The following is a 26101-nucleotide window of genomic DNA, read 5'->3' on the forward strand; positions in this document are numbered from 1 at the left end:
TACTTCCATCAAGGCCGTGCTAGTCAACACATTATTCTGGCGAACCGAAGTATCACTCTCAAGTCTCACTTATTGACAACAGCAATTGAAGTGTTGTTGTGGGACGCTACAAGTTTGATAACTCCGGCAGAAAGGCGCTGGGTAAACTTGCCATGTTTGCTCAGCTAATGGGCAAACTAGCTCTTCATGATTGTGCAGACGTGGGAATTGAACAGGATTTCCTCTCGGTAGTTGCTAAACTAGCAGCAGCACTGTATGCTAATGTGAATGTAGCTGATGTTGGAAAGGTACATGAGATCAGGAACGGTGATTTTACAAATGAGCTTTATGAAAAACATAAGACGTCTTTATTCTTATTTGATCATTGCCACAAAACCCCAGGCCAAATTGTTACAACAACTCCCTGAATGAAGGCAGGAGATACCAGAATGTCTCATTCATTCGGGCATGTTGGGGAGAAAATTGAGTTAGTATTTCCTTTTTCAGGTCAGCCTCAGAAGTGCTAAGGAGTGTAGACAGAGATGATCAGGTCGCATTCGCCAATCGCATTCCATCTGATTATCTGTTGTCACATTCTACCAATTCTCTCGTTTCAGACTGCAAGACATGCGTCACCAGCTTGCATCAGAGACATTCCAATGAGGAATCGCCCCCTCGTCTCAAGACAGATGAGCACTTTGTCTTCAGCATTATGAACCAGACTCAAAGGAACTTGAAGACTGCTCGCTGTGTTGAGTGTTCATACATGGAACCGTGACTTTGAATCACGGCCTGAGGAATAGACAGGATCGTATTTCAAAAGCAGATTGTTGTCTGTCTATCGCAGACTTGGTGATTTATAATAGTCTTAGAAACAAGGAGACACAACAATTTTGGAAAAGTTGGCAGGACTTTGTGATTTGCAACTATTTTGAAAACAAGGAGATACCATGATTTGAGAAAAGTGTAATTTGGACTATTCTGGGCAGAGAATATTTCACGAGAGGAGTACACTTAGAACGCTTCATTCTCTAATTGCTCATGTTGTAGTGCGACCTCGGGACTAAATCACGCAAAATCTGCCAATCGAAAAAATTCATGCAAATATTTTTTCTCAAAACGGATAAAACAGAAATATATTACGTGAGATTGATTGCGATTTGTCCAGGAGTGAATCAGGAAGTGTTTTGTGATTTGTTTGAATAAACTTAATCCAATTTCATTAAACATGTTCAGTGTTAATTAGATTGGCGCTCTTTTAAGCTCGTTAACGAGATCAGATACAGGATTATAGGATTACTGTCGCTCTTTGCAACAGACACAGGAGTCTGGTTTTTTTGTTTGAAGACAGGGAGGAAAGATAGCCAAGATGTTGGATTATCGGCTGCACGCCTCACACTGCCTTGGATGCGGCGAGAAGGCCATCTCACTAAAGTCTGCATCGACTTGGATGGAGATGCTACAACTGGTTCTTTACTACGCGTACCCGAGTATCTGTGGATTCGGAATATTGACGGGTTTACTAAACATTCTAATCATCGCCCGTCAAGTGAAAAGTTCCAACGATAGCTATTTGTTGGGTTTGATAGTCTCGAGCACGATGCTGATTATGTGCGGGATGTTCTTATGGCTGCCGTTATACATCGGCCATTACGACATCTATGAACAGATGCATGGATATTTCGTCAGCATCAATGATTGGTTCTGGTTTACGTCGCTATGGTTGATTCTCGTCATGAGTCTCGAGCGCTGCCTCTCGCTGACGCAGAATCGCACGCGCTCCATGTGCACGCCGATCCAAGCATGCGTCTGTACGGTCATGGTATACTGTGTATGCCTAGTCAGCGCTTTGCCGCGCTTCTGGGAATTCACCGTCACCGAGGTTGTCCATCCAGAGAACAAGAACAAAACAATCGTGATCTCTGAAACATCCGACACGGCCAGAACGCCTGAATACCGCGTCATGTATTTCTGGTACATCACCAGTATAACTGTGTTCTTGCCGCTGCCAGTATTACTCGTATTAACCTGCCTCCTAAGTCAGGCAACGAAAAACTCGCATCAGGTGAAAACAAAGCGCCGCCTGGCGGTGAACTCTTACACAAACCAGGGGACGAGTCAAGTTTTAACGCGCAAGGCGTGCGAAGAAATCAACCTCTCCCATCTGTTCATCGCATTCATCGTGTCTTACCTCCTATTCACCTGTCCGAAAGTGTTGGTGGAACTCATCCCCAGGATTACGGTAGGAATATTAGATACAGACACTGCTTTGTACCACACGTTACATGATCTCTTCGATCTGATATTTTATTTAAACTTTTCCATATATTTCTTGCTGTTTCTGGCATACCATGCCAAGTATAGGAAAGCCCTCAAGATCATCTGCTGCTGCCAGTGTAACAAATCAAAGAAGAAGAACTATTACGGATAGATTGATATCAATTACCTTGTTTGAAATGTAGCATTGTTTTCTATGTGACATTGCACCTCGTTTTGGCCCAAGCCGTTCAGGTGTCCCAACCGTATTGGCCCGGGTAAAGAAATGAGTAATTCATTGACTGATTGATTATTTGAAGGTTATAAAATGACTGATTCAGACCCCATAGGAACGAGGTCTTCACTGAACAGAAACTGGCATCTCATTTTGTTCAGGTGTAACCAACCTCGAACTTAAAGGGACTGTGCCTAATGATTATAGAACAAAGGGAAAATTGAACAGAAGGAATAAGTGGGCACCAATAGCATGCAGTGTACAATCGGTTACATCCCTGGTGTGGCAGCAAAAGGGTTAAGTTTAAACATTGGCTTTCTATTCATTCCTGCTTTCAAGAGCAGCCTGATGCTGATGACGACACCTCTCGTTAGCTGCAAGCGACCACAGAACTTTCCTGTCGTCGCGCATACTCCATCAGCAACATCAACAGCCTGATAGCCCACAGCAGAGTCTCTGATCAATGCACCAATTAAAGAACACAAATTCTCCATTTGAGTCAATTAAGACGCACAAGAGATATAAAACATTACAAGCTGCCCAACAACTCATGTACAGTAGAACCTCTCTATAAAGAACACCCTCTGGACTGTCCTTAGAGTTGGAGAGGTGTCCTGGGCCCGGTTGTTCAAAAGCACAAAAATCACGTTATCCCTAACAGTCACGTGAAGTATCATTGAGGACGTTATCTCTTTCAGTTAAATCCATTAAAATTTTCACGTCAAGACTTAACGTCTCCGTTAAAGCTAACAATACATTTGAACAACTCAGCCCTGATTAGAGAGGTCAAATTGAATGGAAACAACCAATTTTGGACCAAAACTAGTGTCCTTAATCGAGGTTGTCCTTAATAGAGAGGTGTCTGCTTTATATCTATTTAGCGTAAAGCTGATTTATTTATAAATGGTATTAAGCCAACTTTGTATTTATGGTGAAGCTGGTTTACGTGTCTTTTATATTACTTCCAATAAAATACCAAATATGAAAGTAACTGTCATCCCTTCTTTTGTTATGCATTTTGAAACTTCAAGTGTCAAAATTCACAAGTGTCAATCAAATTACTACAAACTGCCTGCGAATACTCATCTGTGTGCAACCTAACGCATCGCTAAACATCACATTCTCATGAAAACAAGGCACAGGAGCTAAAGGGTCAATACCCCAAAGTGAGACTCATAGCGGCAAATTCATTAATGCAACAAACTCGTTTTCCAAGTGGATAGCGAATCCTTAATATCGCGATATTAAATCTGTCACTTCAGATTCAAGAGAGTCCTTGACGAACCGACCTAATTGTTGTGCTGGTATCCTGGGTTGAATTTGCAGCATCGTATATGAAATATTGGAAAAATTGTAATGAAATTGTTTATCTACGTAATCATATACATGTATGACATGACTTAACCCTCTGTCACTCGACAACTGTCCAATGAAACGGAGACGGATTTTACGTGCTTTGTCGTCAAAGGATAATACCGTTGTGACTGACGGGGGCGTCAGATCGGGCGGAGTACCGTTGCAAAGTCCTTTACTTCCTGACGTCTCCACCTTGTTGGAGAGACGTATGGTGTCCCTCATGTCGTCACCTGTGGTGGTTGTGACGACCCCTTTGTTAACCTTGTTTGGTTATCAAGTGAGACCTGGAGCAGGGTGTTTTTGCGCTAAAATGGCATTGGGGTGTCATTTAGGTTCGGGAGAGGTTTTGGCAGTGCTTATACTGTCAAAATGAAACGGTTTCGGTGTAGTGATGACCTCATCAGTTATGTTTATTTGACTTTAGACGGAGTGGAGTAGGGCTGTGTGCCTACTTGGTCCTCGACGGCTGACTTTAGGGAGAGCCCAGTTCTCTCTGTGTGGTAAGAGAGAGCTGTGATGCGCCTGTGCGGACGAATAGCGAGGGGTTGTGGCTGTTTGGCTCGGCAATGTGAAATAAAATGGTTTCTAATTATTTCAGCATAGATGGACGTGGAGAGGTGGTTTGATGGACTGGGGTTCTGTGAGATACCCCTGCTGTGAGCGTGGTAACGGTACTTCATGATTAGTGACAACAGCAAGTGGTGTATTGATGCGAGAGTGGAGGTGACCTGGGCTCATACGGAAAATGAAATGATGGAAACGCCAGAAGAGTATGAGAGAGGTTACCAGGACGGGTTGTCCTTGATGTTGAGTCCTAACGGCGACATGGTGCGCAGCCGATGGATCCAGGAAGACTCTCTGGAGAGTCTTGTGGCCTTAGCGGTTGTGCCATCTGGAGCGATGTGCATAAAGTCAAGGACGTGGATGGAGATGTCCTGGAGGCCATGGTGGTCTGGGAGGTTGAAGTGGCCTCCAGGACATCTCCATCCACGTTCTTGACTTTATGCACATCGCTCTAGATGGCACAACCGCTAAGGCCACAAGACTCTCCAGAGAGTCTTCCTGGATCCATCGGCTGCGCACCATGTCGCCGTTAGGACTCATCATCAAGGACAACACATCCTGGTAACCTCCCTCATACTCTTGGCGTTTCCATCACAACTGTCCAATGACACAATGACAGGGCAACTGTCCAATGACTCGATGAGAAACTTAATTGCTAAAAGGTGGCAGTGATGTTTCGCAGTCCAATACAGTACAGAACCTTTGCGGATGAAATTGACAAGGGCTGTGAACCTACTGCCGCCTACTGGTAATATACCACACAGTATGGAGAACTTGCCCTGCAGGTAGCCGGGCAGAAAACCATAATATAACAACAACCACATACCTGGATAGGGGTTATGTCCACTCTGAAGGAAGTAAGTCCTTGTGCAGCTGAGAGGTCCACGGGGAGAGACAGACTGGCAAATCTGAAGAGGAGAGAATATCGGTCTGATCAGAGACATGATTGAGAAAACGTTCCCAATGGAACCAGATAAGGGATCATCTCAAAATAGATTCAAGTGAAACAGAACTAAATCTAAGCTCAACTTTCAGGGGCTGCTTTCTCGGGTCAGAGCGATGTATTCACTTACCATGTGGCTGGCTAGTTTCCCTCTGATTCCAGTCTCTTGAGGTGTATTCACTTACCATGTGGCTGGCTAGTTTCCCTCTGATTCCAGTCTCTTGAGGTGTATTCACTTACCATGTGGCTGGCTAGTTTCCCTCTGATTCCAGTCTCTTGAGGTGTATTCACTTCACTGATCAGCCCAGTAGAAGCAGCAGCTTTCAGAGGCCGCCTTCTCGTGTCCGTGCCGAAAAGCACAAACGGGTACCGGCTGACCTTCTTATCCTGCCCGACTCGGCCGTGGCTAAAGTAGCTTTTCAATGGCTGAAAAAGAAAAACAAACATCAAAGATCAGTGAAATGAGAGCAATGGGCTGATAATCAGGAGGTCATAGGTTCACCTCTTGAAAGGATCACCGCTTTCTAAGTGTCCTTGAGCAAGACACTCAATACTAATTTGCACAGCATTTGGAAAGGTTGAGTCTGTCTGATGTGGCGCAGACTTTCTCGTCTTTTTGACTGATGTCTCTTCTTCTTCTTGTGTTTGATAGACTGACGATGTCTCAATCTGTAACTCACCTCACAAGCCCTTTTCTCTGTCATATTGACCATGCCTGTAGCGCCCTCATTATCCATTGTATTCATCATCGTGTTGAACTGCCGTTCGAATAGTGGCAAATGCTGTAAAACAAGGGGATGTAGTGATTTGGGCAGCGAACTCCTAACCTGGAAGTCATTAGTTAGACTCTTGGAAGGAGCGACAATTATTCACTTTAGCGGGAAACAAACGTCAGAGGGAAACGCTATGCCGATTACTTTGCTGGACATTGGTGATATTGCTCATAGATTTTCTGTGCCCTTCATCCGACATAATGAATAGCAATGATTTACCCAGTGATGTGAGATTGGATAGATCAGCCTACCTCTGTTACTAGCCCTTCAACAGTGACGGGGTCCACAATGCTGTAGATCCGCTTCAACTGCTCACTCACATCAATGGTTTCATGCTGGAGCGTGAAGAACCCAAGCCTGAAATATATATACGCATACTTCATAACAAGTAGCAAGTGTTCAAGGCAGTTGACATCCCACAGCTGCAATCAGTCTTTCACGTCCTTGGCCAACTTGAGCGGTTAAATTGAACGCATTACCGGAGACAATGGGTTGTTTTGCTTCAGTGGTCAGTAGCCGGGCAGTCTGACTTTCTAAGTGAGCCAGTATGTGTGCGGGCCAAGTCTGGGGTCTTCTGAGCAAGTGTCTCAGAGCCCAGACAAAGGTGCTGACACATACCTGTAAGTGACGAGGTTGAGGCTGTGAAGGACACCCTCGTCAGTCTTTAAATCTGAATGTGAAAATGAGCTCGCAATCTTGTCAAATAGATAGCAGTGACCAGTACTGTACTCACTCCCCATATTCATCCAACGCATAGGCTTGTATTATCGGCCACTTCTCAATGGCCATCTTGTCAAACGGATAGCTGTGACAAGTACTGCTGAATGACACACCTACTCTCTTGCAGTCTCCAACCATCGCGATAAAGCTCTTGATCTTAAATTCTTCGGCGCTCTCTTCGTCTGCGTACTGAAAGAAATGAAAAGGAAACACTTGAAGAATTTCATCACGAAACGGGATAAATCTGTGTTTGTAATTCTGAGAAAAATAGCTTCAAGGTTGACTGAATATGCACTGAAAACTTGTTGACATTTTTTATCATGAAATTTGGAGGACAGATGCAGTCTTCATGTGGGGAACGAATGGAAACAGGACCTACATCATCTTCATTGAGGCAGTGGATGCGGAGGTTTGGCCAGCTGCCAATATAAGGTAGAAGGAATAGATAGTTGACTGGGTTACAATAGACGTGAACACTCCCTTTCTTCACCAACAACATCAGGTCTGAAAGATAAAACTATAATATAATTAAGGACGCGGGTGTATTTGGTGAAACTAGCTGACAACAAATTATCCAAACCAGCCACTTTCAACTGAGCCAGGCCTGGGAACAACCGTCCAAGTCATAGTACCATACATGTGGTAGTAGTTGATGCTCGAGTTTAAAGGGAACTGGAACCGCCAAGCGATTTATTCAACTTTTCGACTTTCACCGCCCGAGAAAGTCAAACTTCCAACTTCCTATTCGAGTTCAGATTTGTAGCCCCGCCCCCAGTGCCCGAGCATGCGCAGTTCAATTTGTTATTATTGAAAATCATGTGAGAATCACATGAGTCATGCGATCTTTCATTCATGAGTTTTCGTAGTAAATTCCATAGTAGTGACGTCACTCAATGATTGACAGCTAGGCGCCATGTTTCATTCATGCCTCGTTCTGATCACCCGATACGCGGGAAATGAAAACGAGGTCATACGAACTGGCTTGGCGGTTTCAGTTCCCTTTAAATCCAATCTTCTCCGTCCATTTCTTACCATCGATGACTTCCTCATCATAGCCCGACTTCTCAATCTCACTCTTCCTCGATTGGAACAAGTCAAACAGGAGATAGTTGATGAACTCGCCACTTCCTTCGTGGTATCTGCTGTCAATGCCTGTTAAAAATAAATACAAGTAAAACTACAATACTGGTATCGAAGCTCAATATATGTTCATTTGTTGTGAATAAAACCAAAACAACATCCACCGCTAAATCACCAATAGATTTGATGGTAAACAATAGGCCATGGATGGGAAGAAGGATTGGATCAATTGAACTGTGGTGGCCATATTGGATGCTCAACGATGCAGATTTTCTACAGCAACTCAACTGTCCCTAAGTTCATCAACACCTGACATGAAAAAATCATTCACCTCTAACGGATGACAACAACATTGCTGAGGATTGGAGACATATTACTAGTATTAGATACATGAACATGCTGATGGCGTGATGCCCATTTCTGATCCAACTTTCCCCTTATCCATGCATACCTGCTTGTGACCCTACTACACAAGAGTGGAGGTACTCTTTGACACTTTTCTTTTGTTCTGTTTACCTGATATTCCCAAGACTGCATCCGGACCATCCTCCCCGTCGGTAAGGATTGACTGCACCAGCCGAAGACGACTGCAACTGAAAACAAACAATTAGATGAGTAGAGTATGAGTTGAGTGACCCCTTCACCCATGGCCATGGGCTTTCAGCTGAGACTCACTCACTCTGTCGGTCAGTGACACTCCGCATGCTCAGCCTGCTCAGGAGTCAGGCAGCAGGCCCACACCCACATCACACTACCACTATCATTACCGGCGTCGTAACCCTATTTTGGATTTTTGCCAGAGGTATGGAGTCAACTCCAGTCCAGACTACTGTCGACCTGTCAACCAAATGCATGGAGAATGTGAACGGCGTCGTAGGCAACGCAACATTGAAGGGGCTTTTTGGCAAATATGAACTAATTTGCACCGTAATGTACCTCACAAACGGAGAAAACGTTTCCTGTCTTATACTTCTCCGACCGGAAGAAGGTCTTGTCAACTTTCTGTAACTCATTTTTCGGACACTTTGACACCAGCAGAGGACAAAATTCTGCTATGCAGCGGCCATACTGGTTCAGTCGAATTGCGGTTGTTTCGCTCCCTGATCTTTTCGCCCCCAGTCATTTCGCTCCCTTGGACTTTTGTTGAAAAGTGGTCATCTGCTGTGTGATCTTTGGCAGGTCACTTGCCTTTCATTATTTATCATTCGTCGGTCATCAAAAGTAGTGTGATCTTGGGAAAATCTATCTTCTCTTGCAGTCCCATCATGAGTGAGATCTGGGTTTTATTTTGGGAGTTGTTTTGACGTCTAGACATCAGTCATAAGCATCCATCTTTTGAAGAAAAAAAGGTTGAAGAAATCAGCTCAGTATTCTTTCACACTGCATTTTTTCAGACAGGCCCGGGTGTCAACAGTGTGGCAGCAAGGCTGTGACACTGTCTTCTCTGTGGGTACGTCGAGGTGTCTCAACCTCAGATAAGCCAGGTGTCAACATCTGTGGCAGCAAGGCTGTGACACTGTCTTCTCTGTGGTTACGTCGAGGTGTCTCAACCTCAGATAAGCCAGGTGTCAACATCTGTGGCAGCAAGGCTGTGACACTGTCTTCTCTGTGGGTACGTCGAGGTGTCTCACCCTCAGATAAGCCAGGTGTCAACATCTGTGGCAGCAAGGCTGTGACACTGTCTTCTCTGTGGTTACGTCGAGGTGTCTCAACCTCAGATAATTTAGCCGGGTGTCAACATCTGTGGCAGCAAGGCTGTGACACTCTCTTCTCTGTGGGTACGTCGAGGTGTCTCAACCTCAGATAAGCCAGGTGTCAACATCTGTGGCAGCAAGGCTGTGACACTGTCTTCTCTGTGGGTACGTCGAGGTCTCTCACCCTCAGATAGGCCAGGTGTCAACATCTGTGGCAGCAAGGCTGTGACACTCTCTTCTCTGTGGGTACGTCGAGGTGTCTCAACCTCAGATAAGCCAGGTGTCAACATCTGTGGCAGCAAGGCTGTGACACTGTCTTCTCTGTGGTTACGTCGAGGTGTCTCACCCTCAGATAAGCCAGGTGTCAACATCTGTGGCAGCAAGGCTGTGACACTGTCTTCTCTGTGGGTACGTCGAGGTCTCTCACCCTCAGATAAGCCAGGTGTCAACATCTGTGGCAGCAAGGCTGTGACACTGTCTTCTCTGTGGTTACGTCGAGGTGTCTCAACCTCAGATAATTTAGCCGGGTGTAAACATCTGTGGCAGCAAGGCTGTGACACTGTCTTCTCTGTGGGTACGTCGAGGTCTCTCACCCTCAGATAAGCCAGGTGTCAACATCTGTGGCAGCAAGGCTGTGACACTGTCTTCTCTGTGGGTACGTCGAGGTCTCTCACCCTCAGATAGGCCAGGTGTCAACATCTGTGGCAGCAAGGCTGTGACACTGTCTTCTCTGTGGTTACGTCGAGGTGTCTCAACCTCAGATAATTTAGCCGGGTGTCAACATCTGTGGCAGCAAGGCTGTGACACTCTCTTCTCTGTGGGTACGTCGAGGTGTCTCAACCTCAGATAAGCCAGGTGTCAACATCTGTGGCAGCAAGGCTGTGACACTGTCTTCTCTGTGGTTACGTCGAGGTGTCTCACCCTCAGATAAGCCAGGTGTCAACATCTGTGGCAGCAAGGCTGTGACACTGTCTTCTCTGTGGGTACGTCGAGGTGTCTCACCCTCAGATAAGCCAGGTGTCAACATCTGTGGCAGCAAGGCTGTGACACTGTCTTCTCTGTGGTTACGTCGAGGTGTCTCACCCTCAGATAGGCCAGGTGTCAACATCTGTGGCAGCAAGGCTGTGACACTGTCTTCTCTGTGGTTACGTCGAGGTGTCTCACCCTCAGATAGGCCAGGTGTCAACATCTGTGGCAGCAAGGCTGTGACACTGTCTTCTCTGTGGGTACGTCGAGGTCTCTCACCCTCAGATAAGCCGGGTGTAAACATATGTGGCAGCAAGGCTGTGACACTGTCTTCTCTGTGGGTACGTCGAGGTGTCTCAACCTCAGATAAGCCAGGTGTCAACATCTGTGGCAGCAAGGCTGTGACACTGTCTTCTCTGTGGGTACGTCGAGGTGTCTCACCCTCAGATAGGCCAGGTGTCAACATCTGTGGCAGCAAGGCTGTGACACTGTCTTCTCTGTGGTTACGTCGAGGTCTCTCACCCTCAGGTAGGCCAGGTTGTAACCTAATTGTCACAATGATAGTCAGGCTAAAAAACAAAAATGTCGGATAGGTGGGAGACAGACGTGCAAATAAACACAAGAATCTTTCAAACACACAAGACTCGATCTGAAGAAGACATACATCAACTGTCTTCTGTGGCAGAGTCGAGCTGTTGGGTCAGATCTACATTACACGTTTCTAGGATGTGACGGAGAATTCGATCGACCATGTTCTTATATTGAGTGTTGACTGGTTCGAGATATCAGAGTCTACTTGCTGACTTTGAGCTGGTAATCTGTGGGTCGGTCTCCGGTCATGTAATAATGAAGCAAAATACAATTTGAAGTGTCTCCTCCAGGGTTGTGACTGTCTTCGGAGTGTGTGTGACTGTGCAGACATAAGTTCGTCATAAAGATCTCCCCGATTTTCATGATCAAGACCCTAGCAGCGAACCCCCCCCCCCCCCCCCCCCGCTTGATGAGATGCAAACGTACTTAAGTTATGACCCAATTCAGTATTAGTGTCTTATTGACAGAGGTCATTTCTGAAGGACACGCCGGTACGTCCTCCAAGCTGATATATCCGTACGACACTCATCTTCTCTGGTGCTGCCATCTGAGCTAAGAAAATGGAACTAGGCAATGATGAAAAATTAAAAATATCGCCCGTTTTTAGGGCGGGGGACGATTTACAGCTGGAACCCCTGAACCAGCTCCCTCAGATCCGTCATTCATCAAGTCAAAGCAAGCATGAACCTGGTTTAATCTGTGGTTTATCTTATTAATACACTACCTAGCAAGACCGTTATATACTGTGCAAATTCTCTCGGCATTACATCCATGGTGTTAACCCCACTTACGTAGCAGGTGCGTTGCAGGTCAATGGTCTATGCTGCCACCTCATAGTGAGGACAATAACTAGTAGTCCCTGAGTAACAGTAACAAATGCCCCCCTGGAAAAAGTGTCCGGCCCTATTGTATTCTGCAATATGGTTCTATAGAGACCCTGACCGTCAATAGCTCAGAGATTGAAGCGCATAATAGAATGCTTTGTTTCCCGGGCATTCTATCCTAGGACATTTTAAACTTCTACACCGGCAAGAAATGTGGAAAATATTGACGTTGTTACTTCTTCACACATTTTGTACACGTTGTTGTGTCAGATCTCTATTGCTCGATTCTAGGATGAGACGGAGAATTCAACGACCATGTTCTTATTTTGAGTGTTGACTGGTTCAATATATCAGATCCTACTAGCTGACTTTGAGCTGGTGATCTGTGGGTCAGTTTCCTGTCATGTAATGATGAAGCAAAATGAAGCAAAATTTGTAGTGTCTCCTCCAGGGTTGTGACTGTCTTCGGAGAGTGTGTGACTAACAGATATAAAATTAGTTGGTCAATTTGACACATACATGTACAAATCTTTCCGATGAAACATGTCAGAATGCCGGTGACATAATGGGGCCGTGTATCCTGCCTGTGAGAGATTATCGGAAGGGATTTGCTGATTGATAAGTACAAGAGGACTGTCAATTCCAGAATCCCCGTGGCCTGATGGTAAAGGCACCTGCCTTCGATGCGAGCGTCCCGGGTTCGAATCTCGGTGTGATGGTTTTTTTATATTCTGATTCTTGTGCCCGTGGTTCTTATAATTTTCGAGGAAATATATATGCTATATATACATGTATTGCCGAATAATAACTGACTAATTACGGTCATAGCCAAGCCTCAAGGACAATTAAAATATGACAACTTTTTCCACAGTTAGGCCTATGATATCCAAACTACCCGATAGTCAAGTGGTGCGCACACAATCTCTCTCCAGCTCCAGATGACAATAGGCCTTCACCTCTGTTCACTGGGATAAAAGTTAACTTGCCTGAGATTTTATTTGATTATACAAGTATAAACACAGGTATCAATCTTGTGCCAATTCAGAATGCCAGCAAAACATTAAGATAGACAAGTGAATTGCCCAAGGTCTTGATCACAAAACAGACAAATGACCAGCTCAAGATGACCCATGTAACCAACAAATAGGTAGCCAAATCACTTGCCCGAGGTCGCACTGTAGACCACTCGTAGAAACTTAGACAATACTGATTGCCCAAAGTCACACACTAGATGACCAATCAATGAACTGGACAATTAGTGACCTGCCCAAGATCACAAATTCTTTGAAGCCCATTAACAATGTGTCAAGATTGAATGCCACAGGGCCACAAGAGGCTTCACTTTCTCGGTCAATCCCAACAAAAGTCCCTGGGAGCGAAACCACTGGCGGCGAAAAGGTCAGGGAGCGAAAGCCCTTCAGTCACGCGGTATGTGTTGCTGGATTTTGATTGGCCAGTTTTTTGTGTTTACATTTACCACGTGCTTTGGAGCTAAAAATAAATATTCATACTATTCACTTTTAACGATAAGAGGACAATAAAAATTTCACAACTAATGGGCAAATGAAAGTAAATTCAGTATTCAAAGTGTCTTTACCTCATTCGGTATAATATTAGCTTGTAGTTTTAAAACTGAGGACACCGAAATTGGCGGCTAAGGTGGAATTTGACAAGCGACATCAACAACGAGCAATGTCAACAAAAATCCAGAAAAGGTCTTCCAGGAATGTTGTCAAATGTATGTGAAATAAACCATCTTAGAAAGGTCTCACCGCTTGAAAACAGCGTTCATGCAATTCTGTTAACCTGTGTGATGTTTTAAAGTGTAAAGTTGGAACTTTTTCTTGACGTGAAATGGTGCAAAAGTAAGTGAGAAGTTTATATTATATAAAAACACACAATAAGGTCAGGATTACACAAACATGCTAATAAAATGTGAACTACTAGGCCTCTGCATCATTTGACATGATTGTGTAATCAATATAATCATCTACTTTTCCAGACTGTGATAACATCTGATAATACTCAACAAAGCAATCTTGTGATATGGCTCAGAACAAGAACACCAGTGAATTCATTCAGGAGTCGTCAAATATGACTATTGGATCAAGAGCAGAAGGAGTCGCCATGTCGGAGCCAAAAAAAGACAATTTCCGGATGGTTTTTATTGTGTTTATCTCGCTCTTGATTGACCTGCTGGGCTTCACAATGATTCTCCCGTTGCTGCCTTCCCTTCTTGAGTACTATGGAAGAGATGCAAATGTAAGTCAGTAGTTTGTCAATTTCTTTCATGTAATCATGCAATGGACATGTACATGTAATCATGCAATGTACATGTACATGTACATGTAATCATGCAATGTACATGTAATCATGCAATGTACATGTACATGTAATTTGGCAATTTTTGTGTTGTCTTCTTATTTCAGGATGTCACATATAACACTCTTCAACAATCTGTCCAAGGCTTCCGAGAGTTTGTGGGTGCCCCCGATACACCGCGATGGAACTCAGTCCTTTTTGGGGGGCTGATTGGCTCGCTGTTTTCCCTGCTGCAGTTCCTCTCATCACCACTAGTGGGCGCTGCATCAGACACATATGGAAGGAAATCTATGTTACTGCTTAGCTTGGTAAGTAATCCGTTTGTGCGAAGATGGTTCATCAAAAGAAATCTCAATGTCACCTGTATGTTGACTATCCAGCTGCAGCCAATTTCAAATGGCGAAGATTCCAAGAATGTCTGTAAAAAATGCACAACTCTCAAATCGCATTAACACTGAGTTGACTGTTGTAAGGATCTAATGCCCAAAGGTACTCAAACTCAAATTAGTGGTCACCTCTTTATTAAGGACACCCTCTCTCTTAAAGACATTGATTCAGTATAAACCTGTCATTTCCATTCAATCTGATCTATTTAATCAATAGAACCTCTATATTATGGACACCCTTGGGTCTGACCGATTCTGTCCTTAATAGAGAGGTGTCCTGATTCCAGAGGTCAATTTGGATCACCTCTTTACCGGATGTGTACATCCCTACCAAATAGATGTTAAGTGCAGAACCTCGTTCCCATCTCCTCAACGGTTTTAGTCCCAATCTTCACCTAATGAGGACATTTTTTCCATTTCAGTCTGGCCTGTGTGTTTCGTACATATTATGGGCTGTCTCCAGTAACTTTACATTGTTCGTGATAGCACGAATCATTGGGGGTATCAGTAAGGGTAATGTTAGCGTTAGCACCGCTGTCATTGCTGATGTCACCTCCAAGAAAAATCGTGGAAAAGGAATGGTATGTTTGTAATAATAGCCTTGACAACATCCTTTATATTAGGCCGCACGAAAAATATCATCTTCTTTTGATTATGTATGGGAAAGGTCTTGGTGGATCTAACGATTAGGGAGCAACCATCTATGTTACATAATCACGGCTAGAAGTTGAATCTGTAAAGAGCATCTACTGTGGAACCTCCCTCTATTAAGGACAGCATCTCTATTAAGAACTCTAGTTTTGGATCCAGATTAGTTGTTTCCATTCACAATCATGCTGACCTCTCTAATCAGGACGCCTCTCTATTGTGGGCAGAACTTTTCAGTCCTGTGGGTGTTCGTAATAGAGAGGTTCAACTGTAGTTTAACAGCAAAGAAGAAGATGAGAGGTTGTAAGTTAACTTAAGTCTTAATTGATCATTCTTATAATACGTCTTTTTCTTCTTAAGGCGACGGTTGGAATTGCTTTCTCAGTAGCGTTCATCATCGGGCCGATCCTTGGCGCAGGCTTTGCCAAGTTGGTACGCAGTGATCAAGACCTGTTCTTCCAGGCGCCAGCTCTTCTTGCCCTCACCCTCGCACTGGTTGATATCTTCGTCATCGTCGCTTTCTTCAAGGAGACTTTACCGCTGGAGAAACGGGTGAGTCTTTTTCCGTTGTTTCCATGTCATGTTTGGTAGCGATGCTTTTGAAAAGAATTGGTTGGAATACTTTCATTTCACCTTACCGTACCTACTGTATGTTAAGTGAAAAGTCAGCAAAATTGACCAGAAAAATTCAGCAGAGTGAAAAGTCTGCAAAGTGAAGAAGTCAGCAAAATGGTGATCAAAAAAATTCAGCAGAGTGAAAAGTCAGCAAAGTGAAGAAGTCAGCAAAATGGTGATAAAAAAATGCAGCAGAGTGAAAAGTCAGCAAAGTGAAGAAGTCGATCAGCAATATTGATCAAAAAAAATTCAACGGAGTGAAAAGTCAGCAAAGTGAAAAAGTCAGCAAAATTGGCCCAAAAAATTCAGCAGAGTGAAAAAGTAGGCAAAGTGAAAAGTCAGCATAATTGACCAAAAAAATTCAGCAGAGTGAAAAAGTCAGCAAAGTGAAGAAGTCAGCAAAATTGGCCCAAAAAATTCAGCAGAGTGAAAAAGTCAGCAAAGTGAAATAGTCAGCAAAGTGAAAAAGTCAGCAAAGTGAAAAAGTCAGCTAAATTGGCCCAAAAAATTCAGCAGAGTGAAAAAGTCAGCAAAATTGGCCAAATAGGCATGAAACCCAATAAGTTACAGTCAGACAGACATGTTGTCACCTAAGAAATGTACCCCTGCGATTACAGGTCGCAGCAATGACTTATTCTTCTCATCAACACAAGAGATGACCACTGCAGACAAGAGGTTTTTGTCGCAAGTGATCATTACAGGACATGGTGACAAAATATGTCATATAATGGATTCCCTTCTGAGCATTTCTCATTGGTTTTAAACTTCTCTAAATGTTGGTTGATTTTCAGGCTCCCTCGCTTGTGACAGGTTTAAGTGATTCAATGAAGTTCATCAATCCAGTGTCGCTATTCAAGTTTGCCGCTGTCAATAATATTGATACAAAAGGTATGTCATTGATATGCAGTTGAAGCCCCCCAAGAGACAAATGTCTGGCGTGGACGCAGTGAAATCACGGTTAGCTCAAATTAAGGACAGCTGGTTATGTCCCAAATGTTTTAAGTGAGAGGCCTGGTGTTGCAGAGCTCTGAATAGAGGTACATCATACCCCCTAAACCCTACAACAAACCAACCATCTCAAGGAAGGATTTGAAATATCACCTCTTTGTTTCTATTTCAGATCTGTCCTCCTTGAGGCGGTACGGCCTTGTCTATTTCCTCTACCTGTTTTTCTACTCGGGTCTTGAATTCACACTCACGTTCTTAGTCCACAATCGATTTCAATATGATAGGTAAGATTATTCATAGTTTGTTTGTTTACATTGGTTGTTCAAGGCTGTTGTCCTGTAACGAGTCATATTTTCCATTATAAACACAGATATCCAGGCCTCTGTGGAGACCGTCGAAGACCACCCGTAATTACAAACCGCATACCTCTTTAAATGTTAACCAACAGTTTCTGTTCCTGATTGTAGCATGCAACAAGGCAAGATGTTTTTCTACATCGGAGTGATCATGGTTCTGGTACAGGGTGGCTACGTGCGGCGACTCCCGCCGGGCAACGAGAGAAAGATCGCCTTCCAAGGAATGATGCTCCTCATACCCTCGTTCATTGTGATTGGCTGCACAACCAATACAATCGTATTTTACATCGGTTTACTCTTCTTTGCTTTCGGTAAGATTATCAGACGTATCAGGATAACTTACAATCTACCGGCAGTACTGAGCTAGTGGCTTATCAAGTCCCCAGTGGCTTATCGAGTCCCCAGTGGCTTATCGAGTCCCCAGTGGCTTATCAAGTCCCCAGTGGCTTATCGAGTCCCCAGTGGCTTATCAAGTCCCTAGTGGCTTATCAAGTCCCCAGTGGCTTATCAAGTCCCCAGTGGCTTATCAAGTCCCCAGTGGCTTATCAAGTCCCCAGTGGCTTATCAAGTCCCCAGTGGCTTATCGAGACCCCAGTGGCTTATCGAGTCCCCAGTGGCTTATCAAGTCCCCAGTGGCTTATCAAGTCCCCAGTGGCTTATCAAGACCCCAGTGGCTTATCGAGTCCCCAGTGGCTTATCAAGTCCCCAGTGGCTTATCAAGTCCCCAGTGGCTTATCGAGTCCCCAGTGGCTTATCGAGTCCCCAGTGGCTTATCAAGTCCCCAGTGGCTTATCAAGTCCCCAGTGGCTTATCGAGTCCCCAGTGGCTTATCGAGTCCCCAGTGGCTTATCAAGTCCCCAGTGGCTTATCAAGTCCCCAGTGGCTTATCGAGTCCCCAGTGGCTTATCGAGTCCCCAGTGGCTTATCAAGACCCCAGTGGCTTATCAAGTCCCCAGTGGCTTATCGAGTCCCCAGTGGCTTATCAAGTCCCCAGTGGCTTATCAAGTCCCCAGTGGCTTATCAAGTCCCCAGTGGCTTATCAAGTCCCCAGTGGCTTATCGAGTCCCCAGTGGCTTATCGAGTCCCCAGTGGCTTATCAAGTCCCCAGTGGCTTATCAAGACCCCAGTGGCTTATCAAGTCCCCAGTGGCTTATCAAGTCCCCAGTGGCTTATCGAGTCCCCAGTGGCTTATCAAGTCCCCAGTGGCTTATCGAGTCCCCAGTGGCTTATCAAGTCCCCAGTGGCTTATCAAGTCCCCAGTGGCTTATCGAGTCCCCAGTGGCTTATCAAGACCCCAGGGGCTTATCGAGACCCCCGCAGGCACTCCTACATCTGTTTTTACATATGTTCTCTGTAACTTGAAAAGCCCTGGAATCTTTCCGACTGTTATTTCCACCCATTGCAGCATCAGCCACGGTAGTGCCATGTCTCACGACGCTGGTCTCCTCGTTCGGTGATGAGAAACAGAAGGGCACCGTGCTTGGTATCTTCCGATCTCTTGGTGCTTTGGCAAGAGCCGCTGGGCCTGTGGTGGCATCTACAGGTAAGTGAGAAGTCTTCTGTCAGGAATGGAAACCAAGTGTCCTTTGTATTAGCAGTGATCTTTCCGAACCCATAAACTCGCCGATCTCACCTATGAAGTCAGGACACCTCTCCATTAAGAACAACAGGATGTCCTTTTAGAGAGGTTCGATTGTAGATACAAGACTGTGGCAAGGTGGTTCGTTTTAGAGTTTTAATGGCTGCTCATTTTGTTTTCAGTTTTCTGGAGTTTTGGTGCCGTGCCATGCTACATGATGGGAAGTGTCTTCCTCCTGCTCCCACTCGTCCTCCTGCAGAAGATGAAACCAACAACAATGAAAGAAAATTAGAAGAAATCTGTGAAAATATGCAGCAATCATTTAATATAGACCCTTGATAAGGTTTAATATGAGGTTGTGATGAAGTAGTTTTGTCTTAGAAGTATTATATTTCTAATATTTTATAACCTCTCTAGCTCATGCTTATTGTTAGTAGTTAGTTGTTTTAGTAATAGATGAAGGGATGCAAGGGAAAACGGCCCCAGTCAGAATAGACTTCGGTGGTTTTGCCCGGGACCCCTTCAAATGTAATACTCAATCCATTAGGGTGCTCCAGAGGCCATTCTAGCAATGGCTATTGTCTCTGAAAGTTGGTGCAACTGTTAACCCAAATATTGGGTCTCTGTAGCTGATTTGAAAATATTGTCAAATAAAGAACTCTGTATTTTATTGATATGATAAATGTAATATTTCTCTACTAAAAGCAGACACAATCTGTTTAATGATGACTATGATGTTAAAATAAGTTGTTACATTTTACTAAAGGTTATTGACAAGACAAGCTTCCATTGGGAACATTTATGATTTTGTAAACAAACTGATACGAGAGCTCAACGAATCAAATGTATGTTCTTATATTTGTCTATTTATCAAAATAAACGCATCCATATTTTCCTCAGATTATTTGGTTATGATTTCTTCTTCAGCACTTGCTCTGCACTAATTGGAGGAGTAATTCTCCAGGGCGTGTTCCTCCAAGGCAGAATGAGGGTCTTACATGCCACTACTGCGCCAATTGAGGTCGCAAGCCTAATGGCCAGGTTTTCTAATAAGGGAGATCAGGCAGTAACCCATCAAAACATCCCAGACATACGAGTCAAGACAGACCCACTTCATATTCTATCTGGAGCAGGGGGAGGGACGTCATGACTCCTGCTAATCCTGGGACGTAGTGACTGCTCTCTTTGGTCAGACAGTTTGGAGGGTTGGTTGGTCTAGACTCCATGCAGTGATTGTGACTGCTCCCTTTGGTCAGACAGTTTGGAGGGTTGGTTGGTCTAGACTCCATGCAGTGATTTGAACTGCTGTCTTTGGTCAGACAGTTTGGAGGGTTGGTTGGTCTAGACTCCATGCAGTGATTGTGACTGCTCTCTTTGGTCAGTTTGGAGGGTTGGTTGGTCTAGACTCCATGCAGTGATTGTAACTGCTCTCTTTGGTCAGTTTGGAGGGTTGGTTGGTCTAGACTCCATGCAGTGATTGTGACTGCTCTCTTTGGTCAGTTTGGAGGGTTGGTTGGTCTAGACTCCATGCAGTGATTGTGACTGCTCTCTTTGGTCAGGCGGTGTATCTAGACTCCATGCAGTGATTGTGACTGCTCTCTTTGGTCAGGCGGTGTATCTAGACTCCATGCAGTGATTGTAACTGCTCTCTTTGGTCAGACAGTTTGGAGGGTTGGTTGGTCTAGACTCCATGCAGTGATTGTAACTGCTCTCTTTGGTCAGACAGTTTGGAGGGTTGGGTGTATCTAGCTTGACTCCATGCAGTGATTGTAACTGCTCTCTTTGGTCAGACAGTTTGGAGGGTTGGTTGGTCTAGACTCCATGCAGTGATCGTGACTGCTGTTCCTAGACACAATGCAAATACCACAGTATCAGATGACATCTCTCAGCCAATCATATTCACAAAATCTCACCAGAGGTACGAGATGAGTGACAACCACATCACATGGTTTGCTGGCAGACGTCATAAAACTTGAAGAACAAAATCCTGTAATTGCAATACTCTATATTTGTAGAATGAATTTATTGATAGTTCATAGTTCTTGAACGCATACCAAGGTGTGATAGCGTTCAAATAAATATGATTATATATACATGTATATATAATCTAATACATTCATGAAAGGTGCATACGTAAGACATTAGTAATTTAAAAGGAGCATATCCACTAACATACTAGAGAAATAAACAACTCAGTCCTTGAGCAGACGATGGCTGATCGCCTGTCACAGACGATGGCTGACCTGCCTGTCACTACCTCCCCCTTACTGTACATATGCTAGAGCCCACACCACCAGCTGGTAACAAACGGAAAATGACTGTCAGTCAATACTGGTATTGTAAACAATGGCATCATTGAACGAAGCAGCCAAGCTGTATCAAACACAATGAAACCTCCTTACACTTAAATGATATTTCATCTAAAGTGTCATCAATTCTAACCTGAACACCTCATCTCTTTGTGACACGTTTGATAAAAATATTCAAATCATCTTTTTAACCCCTCCCGATATCAGATACACAATGATTATAAATGTAAAGAGAGAAAACACCTGGCTGTTTCAAAATCAAAATCCTGTTTTTCACCAAATAAACAATGTTGACGACAAAGATAAAGTAAGATGCATTATACATGTAACTTAATAAATCTAAGATCAGAAATGAATACTACTGATAGTATGAAACTGCCAAAAAAATGAAAGCTCTTGAAGTGGATAGTAACCAAGTAACCAAGTACTGTATTCTGCAGAGTGCGAACTGTACTTCACTGGTTTACCCATCAAATCACGTATAAACCATAGCCGAAGGTAGAAAACTGAGAGAAACAACTTGAGGAATTATATACAGTGAAGACAAAGTAGGTCGGCAAAATACTCCTTGAACGATTCTACAGTACGTGCACATGTACATACTGACCACCTGCACTACATGCTCCAAGTTGGCAGTATACCTCTTTCAATGCCCATTTCCACTTCAAAAGTTTGAGGGGAAGTTCCCATAGTAACCATACTGCATATACAACATACTGTTTGCTGCTGTGATGTATTCATGCTCAATAGGGGGTGGGGGTTGCGGCTGGGCGTTGGTCGTAACGACAGCCATCATCGGTGCCGGTGACTGGGTCTCTGAATGATGGGAGTTGGGGCTCGGTATATGAGGGGCAGTACTTTCTAACGCTTGCTTGAAGTCTATTGGGTTTGACTTGAAGTCAATGGGGTGAGTCAGATGATGAGGTAGTGATGGTGGTAACGGTGGGGGTGTTAGATCGGGTGGTGGCATGACCATATTCCGCTCCATGTTACGCTGGTGCTCCATGACCTGTTGTTCCATACTGTGTTGTTGAATGTTACGCTGCTTCGGTTGCGCAATCTGTTTCTTTTGAGACTGTAAAAGTTCCATGCCAATTTTAGATATCGTGCCACTGTCACCGTGTGTTTTCATATGAACACGTAAATTATCTGATCGAGAACACGCCTTACCACAAACATTGCATACAAATCGTTTGATGTCAGTATGGACTGTTCTCTTGTGTTTCGTTAACCCTCCTTTGTCCGGGAAGCAACGTGAACAGATTTCACAAGAAAATGGTTTCAAGCCCGAGTGGCGCTTCTCATGGGCTGCTAAGCGCTCCTTACTTTTGAATCCCTTATTACAAATGCAACAATTAAACGGTGTGTCCGTCTTGTGAACTAACTGATGCGAGTAGAGCGTGGCATTCGTCTTGAACGACTTACCACACGTGCTACACTGGTACTTACGATCGTCACCATGGGTCGCTGCGTGTGCGTCTAGATTGCTACGATACATAAACGTATGACCACAGATATCGCACATGAATCGCGCCCCATCGTCTGTATGGCGACGCCGATGTGCCCGTAACAACATCTCTGTTTTGTACGTCTTTTGACAGATGTCACATTGATACATCTTGCCGTACGTATGGGCTGATGCCTCATGTGTTTTGAGAGCACTCTTGCTAACGAACCCACGCTGACACACCTCACAGCTGTACGGCCGTTTGCCACTATGTAACATCATATGCATTTTCAAACTATTCTCGTATGGAAACGACTTGCCACACGTCGAGCAGGAGTATCGTTTATCCTGACGATGCACAGCTTCAACGTGACTGCGGAGATGGGTCGACGTGAGGTAGGTTTTGGAGCACTGCTGGCATTTGAACGGCCGTATGCCTTTGTGGCGGAGTATGTGAAGTTTGAGACTGTGGTGGAAATTGAATCCCATGCCACACTGCTCGCATTCGTACGGTTTCACGTCACCGTGGACACCGCGGCGATGATGATACAGAGTGCTCTGTGCAGTGAACGACTTGCCACAGATTTCACACTGGTGACGATTAGTGTCATTATGGCGATGGATATGCTTCCGCAGGGCAGATTTCGTTGGGCATTTCCGCCCACAGATCGTACAATTCAACGTTTCTTGCAAATGGACTGAGTTCCTGTGCTGTTTCAGCTTCATAATCTTTGAGAAGGATTCACCACAAATTGAACAAATATGATTATGTGCATCCTGGACGTGTTGGCGCATGTCTTGACGCGACTTGAAATACTGCTTGCACACTTCACACGGAATCAACTTCTTCTGATGAACAGTTCTGAAGTGCGATTTTAACTCAGATGTTTTAGCGAAGTCCTCGTCACATATGTCACAGTGTTGTTTCATGCCGTGACTCTTCATGTGACGTTTCAGATCGTCCTGGCGAACAAAACACTTGTCACATTTCAGACATTTGTGCTGCTTGTTTCCAGAATGGCGGTTTTTATGATCGCGGAAATGACCGCTATGGTTTGTACGATATGGACAGTCGGGACATTTGTGTTTTGCATCTTCTATTTTCACATCATCTTGATCTTTGTCCGAATCCATTTCCTCCTTAACCTTTTTAGTTTTGTTGGCTTTTTTAGTTGAAAGCCGAGTCACACGTCTTGAACCTGAAAAGGAAACAAAATTTGTTGATTTTCAACATATTGGGCTTTCCAACTCTATGCTGTCTGTTTGGGCTCAGGGGCCACCAGAAATCCGCCCATTTGTAAATGGGATTAATAAACATCAAGTTTCCCACTGTCTCTCGAGTTTTACGGCGAAGGTGCCGATTGGTTCCTGCTGCTGAGATGCTGGTACCAACCTTTGAGTTTCTTTTTGACAGGCTCCACTTCCTCTGCCACGTAATCTTCATCCTTGTCATCATCGTCAATCTCTGTGTCCCCCTCATCAATTTCATCACCAAGCAGATCTGCTTCCAAGTCTGATTCAACCTAAAATATTAAACACACTACGAGTTTGAAAACGAATCTGTGGTCTCGAGCTTTCAGGCAATAGAAAATCATCTTGTGCAATCTGGATACTCGGATCAGTCAATCTGGATACTTAGTTCAGCCAATCTGGATACTTAGTTCAGCCAATCTGGATACTTAGTTCAGCCAATCTGGATACTCTGATCAGCCAATCTGGATACTCTGATCAGCCAATCTGGATACTCTGATCAGTCAATCTGGATACTAAGTTCAGCCAATCTGGATACTCTGATCAGTCAATCTGGATGCTCAGATCAGCCAATCTGGATGCTTAGATCAGCCAATCGGCATACTTAGATCAGCCAATCGGCATACTTAGATCAGCCAATCTGGATACTCTGATCAGCCAATCTGGATGCTCAGATCAGCCAATCTGGATACTTAGATCAGCCAATCTGCATACTTAGATCAGCCAATCTGGATACTTAGATCAGCCAATTTGGATACTCTGATCAGTCAATCTGGATGCTCAGATCGGCCAATCTGGATAATTTTGCTGATAATTTGGAAACATTTTGTGGCCAGAGACACCGCAAAAACCACAGGATCAAAGTGGTACAAACCTGTGACGGTTCTGCTTCCTCATCATCTTTCTCCTCCTCTTCCCCATCATCACCATCCTCTTTCTTCATCGCGATACCAATTTTTTTCGACATCGTCGACATTGTCATCTTGACCTTTTCATAAAGTTCAGGGAACACGGACACATTCTCTCCACTTGAGTCAAGATCTGCTGATACATCGAGACCAGCAACAACAGAAACACCAAGATCGGCCGTGGTATTTGGCAGACCAGCCGAGGCATTTGGTTGACTCACGTCTGGCGTCCCAACAGCAACATTCTGATTCTGATGATTATCCTGATTCAAAGTCTGTTGGACGTCGGTCGCACTGACCGTCTTTAATGGATCTCCACACATATACTGTTGAACTAACTCGTGACCGATTTGTGACGTCAAAAAACTCGTGCCCTGCATGTTGACGTTATTGTCCGGTTGATTTGTCACAGTCGATGATTGAGGTAGACCAATGTTGTTTTGTGTCTCTGCTGTCTGATTATGATAGTTACCAACGCTCGGAGGGCGGCCTTTCCGACTGAGGGTCACATTTGGAGGAATATGATCCACAGAGTTATTGAGGTCAATCTTGACGTAGTCCTTATTATCAATGTTTAATTTGATGCTCCCGGTCACGTGAACAAAATGAATGAACTTGACATAATCACGACATAGTTTGGATATGTTCCTGATTAGAAGCTTCTGCAGTATATCCGAGAGATTAGGTTGAGATACGACATGGAGGCTTGTCCCGGTGTTCTGTGCCGGCAGGAGCGGCATCTGCGGTATTTGGAGATCCATCTGAAATGACACAATACAGTTAGTTTGTGCACTGAACGGATGTAACAATTTCGGACTCACCAGTCACCACTGACCGCATCGTATGTTTTCAAAGTTGTGACATGCTTGCCGACAGGCGATACGCTGAAGAAAAGCCTACGTCTACGACACTTTCGTTCCTGTTTAGAGTCTGAACACAAGCCCACATCACATGAAAATTGATATACGAAAAGTCCGACTTTGTTTGTGATATCTGTACGTGAGCCTTCGCATACCAGTCGGTCAGACTCAGAGCATGCATGCATGTGGCTGTGCTGTGCATGCATGCATGGATGTACAGGAGGTATGTACATTGATTGTCACCGATTGTGTTTTGTTTTGGAAATGGACAGTATGAAGACCCATCTCTTGGCCCGATTATTGTCCTTTGGCGGGATAAAAATTACAAACAACTCTAATATTTTGGTAGTTAGATATCTTTTTATACGTAAGAATTGATTTAAATGAAAATCGCACTTCAGTAAAGTACCTTATGAGTTGAACCAAGCAGTTGAAAATACGAAAATTCCTTGTGCACCGGCAGCCATTGAGGATCCCTGCGCATGCGCATT

The 26101-nt window shown here is 44.3% G+C and overlaps 3 protein-coding genes across 4 annotated transcripts in view; 1 reads left to right on the forward strand and 2 right to left on the reverse strand.

Annotated features, from left to right (window-relative positions):
• LOC135489876 (dynein axonemal assembly factor 9-like) overlaps nucleotides 1-8970 on the reverse strand; it is a 40425-nt gene extending 31455 nt beyond the window's left edge. Inside the window, exons 1-9 of the mRNA XM_064775485.1 lie at nucleotides 8843-8970; nucleotides 8423-8499; nucleotides 7859-7978; nucleotides 7206-7330; nucleotides 6840-7015; nucleotides 6358-6463; nucleotides 6014-6115; nucleotides 5574-5759; nucleotides 5217-5298 (exon numbers count right to left, since the gene is read on the reverse strand). Coding sequence (XP_064631555.1) covers nucleotides 5217-5298; nucleotides 5574-5759; nucleotides 6014-6115; nucleotides 6358-6463; nucleotides 6840-7015; nucleotides 7206-7330; nucleotides 7859-7978; nucleotides 8423-8499; nucleotides 8843-8919 — 1051 coding nt within the window. The 5' untranslated portion in view covers nucleotides 8920-8970. The remainder of the gene's footprint in view (nucleotides 1-5216; nucleotides 5299-5573; nucleotides 5760-6013; nucleotides 6116-6357; nucleotides 6464-6839; nucleotides 7016-7205; nucleotides 7331-7858; nucleotides 7979-8422; nucleotides 8500-8842) is intronic.
• Nucleotides 8971-13659: 4689 nt separating this feature from the next.
• LOC135489127 (major facilitator superfamily domain-containing protein 10-like) lies at nucleotides 13660-19734 on the forward strand. 2 transcript variants are annotated; one of them, XM_064774316.1, is made up of 10 exons: nucleotides 13660-13719; nucleotides 13984-14243; nucleotides 14411-14611; nucleotides 15112-15270; nucleotides 15698-15889; nucleotides 16744-16840; nucleotides 17073-17184; nucleotides 17368-17567; nucleotides 18662-18799; nucleotides 19018-19734. In XM_064774316.1, the coding sequence occupies exons 2-10, from the start codon at nucleotides 14028-14030 to the stop codon at nucleotides 19125-19127; spliced, it is 1425 nt and encodes a 474-aa protein (XP_064630386.1). In that variant the 5' UTR covers nucleotides 13660-13719; nucleotides 13984-14027; the 3' UTR covers nucleotides 19128-19734. The 2 variants fall into 2 exon arrangements, with proteins under 2 accessions (XP_064630386.1, XP_064630387.1); XM_064774317.1 differs by lacking the exon at nucleotides 13660-13719 and adding an exon at nucleotides 13726-13846.
• Nucleotides 19735-20825: 1091 nt separating this feature from the next.
• LOC135489549 (zinc finger protein 84-like) lies at nucleotides 20826-26084 on the reverse strand. The gene is made up of 4 exons (XM_064774947.1): nucleotides 26020-26084; nucleotides 24717-25511; nucleotides 23985-24114; nucleotides 20826-23790 (listed from the first exon to the last, which is right to left on the reverse strand). The coding sequence occupies exons 2-4, from the start codon at nucleotides 25509-25511 to the stop codon at nucleotides 21809-21811; spliced, it is 2907 nt and encodes a 968-aa protein (XP_064631017.1). The 5' UTR covers nucleotides 26020-26084; the 3' UTR covers nucleotides 20826-21808.
• Between the last annotated feature and the right edge of the window lie 17 nt (nucleotides 26085-26101).

The sequence above is a fragment of the Lineus longissimus genome, chromosome 6, assembly GCF_910592395.1.
Source record: "Lineus longissimus chromosome 6, tnLinLong1.2, whole genome shotgun sequence".
In the NCBI taxonomy this organism is placed as follows: domain Eukaryota; kingdom Metazoa; phylum Nemertea; class Pilidiophora; order Heteronemertea; family Lineidae; genus Lineus; species Lineus longissimus.